General features: G+C 45.9%; 1 protein-coding gene across 1 annotated transcript in view; it reads left to right on the forward strand.

The window, feature by feature from the left end:
• Nucleotides 1-7,927: 7,927 nt before the first annotated feature.
• Guca1a (guanylate cyclase activator 1A) overlaps nt 7,928-8,324 on the forward strand; it is a 9,221-nt gene continuing 8,824 nt past the window's right edge. The window contains exon 1 of the mRNA XM_005359714.2: nt 7,928-8,128. Coding sequence (XP_005359771.1) covers nt 7,928-8,128 — 201 coding nt within the window. The remainder of the gene's footprint in view (nt 8,129-8,324) is intronic.

An 8,324-nucleotide genomic window follows, 5' to 3' on the forward strand; every position in this document is an offset into this window, starting at 1 on the left:
ACTCACGCATAGAACCAGACAGACACACACATCCACAGACACCCACAGAGCATCTGCGCAGTTCATTTCCTTTGCACCGACTTTTGTCCAATCTTATTATGATTCTCACGTTGCACATCCCAGGATCGACTCCTAGACCTCTGTGGCAGATTAGGTTGGAGTTTGTACACCCCTGTGCTAGGCCAGCAGTCTTTTCCTCATTGAGGAAATGGAGGTTCCAACATTCTCCACTCTAATAAACCATTGTTTTTCCAGCTCCCCCGAACTTTCTGTCTGCCATATTTGTTTGAGGTGGGGGTCCCATCTTGTAGCCCCAGCTGCCTGGATCTTGCTGTGGTCCGTACTGGGCTGGGACTTGCCTTCCTCCTGCCTCAGCTTCTCCTGAGTGCTGGGATTGCAGGCACCTACCCCCATGCTCATTTGTTTGCTGTCTGCCTTAATCTCTTGGGACTTGTATTTTAAAAAAATCATTTATTGCAGTTTTTGTGAAGTTTGTAGATGCAGCAGAGATAAATGCTGTGTTCAGTCTTTGTATAATTAGAGATCATGATCATTTATTTATTCAATAAATTAGTATTCCCACAACAGTGAGAACTGGGTTTTCTTTGAGAGGCAGGGATACAGCTAGAATCATCTATGCCTTCCCAGACTCCCTCAGTGGGAGTTTAATTCCCAAGCCAGAGCCTCTGTGCCCCTGGAGCCGCATTTTGGCAGCTTAGTAGCCAGGGGCCCTTTAAAGAAGCTGCCCGTGGTCCTAGCGGGAGCGGGCAGGTGATTGACAGGATTAACAGTTTGCTCAGGATTCTGCTGTGTCACTCGGGTCAGAGTGAGTTCATCCAGTACCCTGGAGGAACCCTCCTGTCTCCTCCGACCCAACTTCTGCCTTCCTTCTGCCCTCACCTCTTGGCCCATTCAGCTGTAAAAGTATGCATACCAGCATGGTGTCCTTATGGACAATCCATCCTGATTCTCTCCATGCCTTTCTGCAATTACACACGTGCCCCACACTTCTGTTTCTGTAATCGTGCATGCCTGCGTTCTTCACACCAACACCCCTTTCTGCAGCCACACTTGCATTCGTTCACACTTCAACCCTTTTTGCAATCACACATCTGCACACTTTTGCAATGAATTTGATTGACAATCTATTTAAGCTCAATATCCTCTCAAATGTTAATCTGGATCCTGGTCCTGCGGTGCAGGCCTGTAATCCCACCTATGCACAAGGCAGATGCTGGAGAACCAAGCTGAAGACCAACCTGGGCATTTTAGTTAGACCTTGTCTCAAATAAAAAGTAAAAAGGTCCTGGGGAGGCCGCTCAGTGGTTGAGAGCTTGCCTAGCACTTGTGAGATCCTAGGATTAATTCCAGTTAAACAAATCAAAATCGACAGGTCGAGAGAGATGGCTCAGGGTCGAGACTACTGATTGCCCTTTCAGAGAACCCCACTGGGTTCGCAGCACCCACACACTAACAACAGTCTGTAACTTCAGTTCCAGAGAATGCAACACCCTCTTCTGGCCTCTGTAGATGCAGCACACAAACAGTACAGAGACATGCATGCAGGCAAAACACCGGTACATGTAAAAACAAAAACAAAAAAGCCAAACCAAACAAACGGAAAACCCACTGAGGACCCTTGGATGACAGGTCTGAGCACAGGGCAATGGGCACGGCTGTGGAGTGGTGATGCTCCCAGCAGCAGCAGAGGGACACAGCAATCTGCTGAGTGAAGGGAGGAAACTGTGCCACAGGAACTCAAAAACGGAGGCTGAGCTCAGCAGAAAGTCCATCCCTCCACGCTGTGACCCAGGAGCAGCAGGAGTGGGCAGTGGTACCCAGTCCATCTCTCCTGCTGCGCCCCCCCTTCTCCGCTAGTGTTCTCAGTGGGCGATCTGTGAGTCAGAGGACAGAGAGAGCCAGTCCTGAGGGTTTTGTCTTTGGGGATCAGTGCCTGAGGCTCGGGGCGCATGGGCATGATGAAAGAGAGAATCCGCGTGGGAGTGCACAGCAAAGGAGGTGCTAGGTGCTGAGGCAGAATGAATGCAAATGTCTGTCTTCTGGAAACTTCCAGGTTATTAAGGGCAACCTGACCAGACAGCTGTAACTGGAGGTTTCTCTCCTACCCACCAGTTTCCAAATAACCACTCTGAGGCTTAATATTAATTACAAACTGTTTGGCCTATTAGCTCAGGCTTATTTTTAACTAGCTCTTACTACTTAAATGAACCCATTTCTATTATTATTTATTTTACCATAAGGCTTGTGGCTTGTTACCTCACATCTTGCTTCCCTGAAGACTTATGGTATCTCCTCTGACTCCGCCTTTCTTCTTTTTTTTTAAAGGTTTTTATTTATTATGTATACAGTGTTCTGTCTGCATATATGCCTACTCGCCAGAGAGAGCACCAGATCTCATTACAGATGGTTTGTGAGCCACCATGTGGTTGCTGGGAATTAAACTCAGGACCTCAGGAAGAGCAGTCAGTGCTTTTAACCTCTGAGCCATCTCTCCAGCCCCCTCCACCTTTCTTCTTCTTATATCTCTTTGGATTTCCTGCTTAACTCTATTCTGCCTGGCTATTGGTCAAATCAGCTTCTTTATTAACCAATGGTAATAAGACATACTCACAGCATACAGAGAGACATCCCACATCATTTCCCCTTTTCTGTATAATTAAAAAAGGAAGGTTTTATCTTTAACATAGTAAAATAACAAAACAGTTACCAGGCAAGAATTACAGTTACAATATTTAGTCTATTTGTATTTGGCAAAGTTAAAGAAAATACTCTATTATCTATCCTATCTTTGTGAGTCTAAAGTTTTATATCTAATTTATCTATTATCATAACTAAGGAAAACTATAGTTATAACTATCTAGTCTTCAACTCCATCGAAGACCCCAGAAAGATATATTACGTAAGTAAACAGGAAGTACATTGCAAGCAACTTCCAAAACTCTAGAAATGCCTGGATAGTCACCCAAAGTTTGTCTGTAACATTGGGGCACCCATCTTCAGCCTACAGGCCTAGAATGTCTGGCAGACTTCTTAGTGACTCAGGAAATTTGAAACTGTCCCACCTATATTGGCAGTTTGTCAGTCATTTTCTTCTGTGTCCTGCAGAATGTCTGGCAGACTCTTCTATGAAGCAGGAACCCTGAAGGGCTGTCTCATCTTGTTTTGGCAAGTTTAGTAGTCACTTTCCTGTAGGTCCTGCATGTCTGGTTTATATTGCATACAGTCAAGCAAACCAGGCAAGAACAGTTTCTTGCCCAAATGGCTAGCCTTGTCACATTGAAAGCAAACTCCATAAGGAGCTCTTTGGATGCTCATCATCCTCCTGAAGTAATTGGTGCTGCCAGGCGCAGATGTGTCTCACTGTCAAGAAAAGTCTACGTTCTTAAAACGTTTTTTGTTTTTTTTTTTTTTTGAGACAGGGTTTCTCTGTTGCTTTGGAGCCTCTCCTGGAACTAGCTCTTGTAGACCAGGCTGACCTCAAACTCACAGACTTAAAGCATTTTAAATGTCATATTCTGTAGGTCTTTGAGGTGAAAATTACTTATCCATCTGAACTATATATCTGTAATCTAGGAAAACTAACATGACTTTAAGTTTGACTATTATAGATGGCTATTAATTTGTATTTCTTAACTGTACATTACATTTTTAAATGAGCAGCATAAACATATTACCTTAAGCAAGAATAGAAATACACATATAGTATAACAAAATTGACCTTAAATTTGTATCAATAAACCAAAATCAATGCAAACATATTTTGAGATTAATAATTGTCTTTTTATTCTATATTCCCCTAGATATAACAAACATCCATAACCTACCAAATAACCAAAGACCATCCATAGCCCCCAACTCTTAGGAATGTGGACATTGTTTTATTTAAACTGTTTCCTGCTGTCTGTGGAATGAAGTATCTTTAGGTTCCCAAGAAAATTTGAGATAATAGCCAAGTCCTGACTGGGGTATCTTGTGTGGTTGGTCCATCTCAGTCAGCAGCCTTGAAGCTGTTGTGGATGTTGGATCACCTGGGCCATTATTCCCATCGGAGACCTTTCATGGGATATGGTTAGATCCAACAATATTAACCTGGAAGGAATTCACAGGTTCTCATCTGCTGTGGAAACAAAAGCAGAACCTCTTTTCCAAAGCAACATATCCTTAGACTTAAAATTTGAAGTCAAGATACCTTTAAAATAAGTTTAACTTTGTAGCTCTCACAATCAAATGTTTCTCAGCAATTAGCTCATTAACAGTCAAAAAATGTAAAGAAGACATAACAATATACATAATCCAGACCCTCTGTGTTTTCCATCTTTACGTGGCTTATATTTTTATATTACTTTTACTGTCTCTTTAAAGACTTTTTTTAAAAAAAATATTTCTTTCTATAACTGCCTATACTTCTTTTCTTTCTCTCCCAAGCCTACATACATTTTCTTTTAAACTCACTGTGACCCGTGTAGAGCTTTCTTTTTGTCTGAATCTGTCTTTATTGTAATCCTTTTTTGGTTCATTGCTTTAAATTGCTAAGTGGGCATGGCTAGGACCAGAGCAGCTACTTTGGCTGTTGGTTCTGCCCAACTTAGCTTATCAACATGGCAGAGGTAGCAATGAGCGTCATGTTACACACACACACATACACACACACACACACACTCACACACACACACACACCATCAGGTAGCATGTCGCCGGCCTACAATTTTTTTTTGTTTGTATGAGTAAAAGCTAAATCCACCACACAACATGTGGCTGATTAGCCTCTCTGTACTGTGGCGGGTGTGAGATTGCCTAAACCTGCCATGCCGCTTAGCTCATGGAGGCTGGTGGACAGTTCCATCTTGCAGGCAGCTGTTGGGAGACGCGTCTCTGCATGCTGTGGCTGGCATAAGACTGTAAGACTAGGAAGCCCAGTGCAGCTAAATTTCTGTGCATTGTGCATTCAGAACATTTTTTTTTAAGTTTTCTCAGGCTCTATGTAAATTTGAGAGCCTCATGTTGGTGCACCAATTATAACTGGAGGTTTCTCTTCAGCCCACCAGTTCCCAAATAACCACTCTGAAGCTTAATGTTAATTACAAACTGTTTGGCCTATTAGCTCAGGTTTATTATTAACTAGCTCTTACAACTTAACCCATTTACCATGAGGCTTGTGGCTTGTTACCTCACATCTTATTTCTCTGGTGACTGCTGGTGTCTCCTCTTACTTTCCTCTTCTCCCTGTATCTCTGGATTTCCGGCCTGGCTCTATTCTGCCTGGCTATTGACCAAATCAGCTTCTTTATTAACCAATGGTAATGAAACATACTCAGCACACAGAAAGACATCCCGCATCAGACAGCTACTTGCAGTCCCAGAAGGAATTGAATGTGTGTCTCTGGTACTGTCCAACAGCAAATGTTATGCCACAGGTTCTAGAGAATCCCTGGTAGTTTCCTCCCGGTGGCCTGTCTGTGTATTCTTCCCCCAGGGTGTTGATGAGACCTGGAACTTGCTTCTGCAGATTCCACAGAATGTGACAGAGGTTATGGGGTGTCACTGACTTGTGAGGCTATGTTATGTAAGACTCCCAGTTAGCTGACTGGAGGAGACTCCCCTTTCTGGTTTGATGGAATAAGAGGCACACTATGGAAGACTCTGGAACAGGAGCTGTGGGCAGCATATAGAAACCACGGCCCAAGACCTACAACTGTCCTCATCCAGCAAAGGACTAGAGCACCTGTCATACAGCAGCGAGGATAGGAATTCTGCCCAGCTCCCATGAGTTGGAAGGCCGTTCTTCAGTTGAGCACTCAGAAGACAGCATGGCCCGTGACTCCCTGACGGCAGCGTGTCTTTCAGAAGCACAGGATAACGAATAGCAAATGTGTGTGGGCTTCAGCTGTCTCATTGTGGAATCTTCTGCAGTGAAGAATTCATACAGCACGTAGGCAAATGTCAGTGGTGCTGGGGGTAATGAATTCTGGGGAGATCTGGGGGTGATCCCTCTATTAGAGGTCTACAGAACTCAACCAAAACTGGGGACCCCCCTTTATGTACCTTAAACCCATCCTTCCGGGAGAACAGACGTAATTCAGACCTAACTGGTTCTTCTCAAAAAGATGACTATCCTTTGGGTGATGTGAACAACACCCATTCATTACAAATCACTGTCAAGAGCAGATAGTTTTTATATATTTTCAAATATTTTATTACATTTTTACTTGTGTATGTGGGTAGTATGTGTGCAGTATGTTGTGTATGTGTGTATGGTGTATGGTGTGTATATGTATGGTGTGTGTATGTATGGTGTGTGTGTGTGTGTGTGTGTATGTCCCACCGATAAATACACAGAATGGCTGAGACACAGCTGGTCTTCACACTGTTGTGCCTGTCACTTACCTGTGACTATAAGGAAATGGCCCAAATGTCCGGTTAGCACAGGAAGTAGGGCCAGACCATAAGATCTCAAGACCCACCCTGGTGACTCTCCTTCCAGTAAGCCTTAATCTCCTCAAGGACACACAATCTTCCCAAACACATCACTAGCTGGGGACACATGAGCCTGTGGGGGCCAGTTCACGTTCTAACTACAGTGTAACATGAAGGATGGCTGGGGACAGTTCTCCCTTAGGACCCGAGGAATCCCTCTGGGACTATAGAAGCCAGACACAGAGAGGAAGCCTCCAGCTCAGACTCAGCTTCCCAGCTTGACTCCTCCATGCCCTACCACCAAAGCGTGTGTTCCGTAGTAGGGACCTGACACTGAGGGGTGGTAATGACACCCACGGCACTGGCGGGCCTCTATGTTTGTGGGGCCCAGAGATGTCTCGTCAGCTCCCAGGGACATAGCCTAACCATGGCACTGAGATTTTCACCCATCAACCGTATAGCTCCTGGGCGGTGACATTTCCCCCCATGTTGAGTGCCACCATTCAAACTCTTCAGTTGCTGGTTTCATAGACACTGTTACAAATTGTTAAGATACTCAAGGGTTTTCCATTATAAACTATTTTCAGAGGGTGGGCAGGATCTGTCCTGATGCCACAGGAGTCTGAGTGATACGTGAGCGGCTTCGTCACTGAAAGCCCTCTCAGTGGGTGATTGTGCTCACAGAAGCTTCACCCTTGTGAGCCCCCGGAGGGAGGCAGGTGCCTTCAGTAATTGCTTGCTGATCATGTGCCCACTGGGGAGGGGCCTTTGACTTTCTCTTGGGAGTTTCATGGTCCACTGTCCTCTCCGGGAGGGAAAGCTTCAACCCAGAGGAAATGTCCATGAAGATTTGAGTGCGCATGATTAGGGGTTCCTTCTAGCTCCTGCAGACATGTCTTAGAGGCCCCTAAACTCTGAATCCACACAGCATTCTCATGTGATTGACGTCTGAGTATATTGTACACCTGGACAGCTGCACACAGCATCCCTGTCTGGGCCAATGTGGCCTCTGTCTGGAGAGAAACCAGGTCTGTCTTACGTATGTCACTCCCATGTCTGAAGGCAAGAGCCGGAGCATTGAGAATGCAGTCGTATGAGAAGAAGGGCATGGAGGTCATGGGATCAGAGCAGCGGCTGGCCAGCCACCCACCGGATCCCGGTAAGGGATTAAGGGACTGCACACTGGGTAGAAATCCTCTCTTCTACAGCTCAAGGTTGTAATCTTGGCACCACGGTCTCTAAGCTGATTCTATTTCTGTTCCTCGCCGTTCCAGCTGGTGTAAGGATTTGGCTTTAATACCAGTCCTGGCATCCCCTAGTCTGGATGTGAGTTACAGCCTGCTCACCTCCCTTTACAGTTGTCTGCACTGTCTGATTCACCCCGTTGCCTTTGCTTAGGCTGGTGAGAAGAAAGCCAAGCCACCCTTGTGCAGGGGAATTAGGGTAAAGGACCCACCTGTCCATCTAGGGCAGTGTCTCGTAGGCCTGGACCATGGGCAACGTCGTGGAGGGCAAGTCAGTGGAGGAGCTGAGCAGCACCGAATGCCATCAGTGGTACAAGAAGTTCATGACGGAGTGCCCCTCCGGCCAGCTTACCCTCTACGAATTCCGCCAGTTCTTTGGCCTCAAGAACCTGAGCCCCTCAGCCAGCCAGTATGTGGAGCAGATGTTCGAGACCTTTGACTTCAACAAGGTGGGTAGAGGATGGGGGCATGACTCCTGGGGGAGGCCTCCAGAAGTGGGAACAGCTGGGGGTGTGACTCTTGGGGGAGGCCTCCAGAAGTGGGAACAGCTGGGGGTGTGACTCCTGGGGGAGGCCTCCAGAAGTGGGAACAGCTGGGGGTGTGACTCTTGGGGGAGGCCTCCAGAAGTGGGAACAGCTGGGGGTG

Source organism: Microtus ochrogaster, linkage group LG2, assembly GCF_000317375.1.
Source record: "Microtus ochrogaster isolate Prairie Vole_2 linkage group LG2, MicOch1.0, whole genome shotgun sequence".
NCBI lineage: Eukaryota > Metazoa > Chordata > Mammalia > Rodentia > Cricetidae > Microtus > Microtus ochrogaster.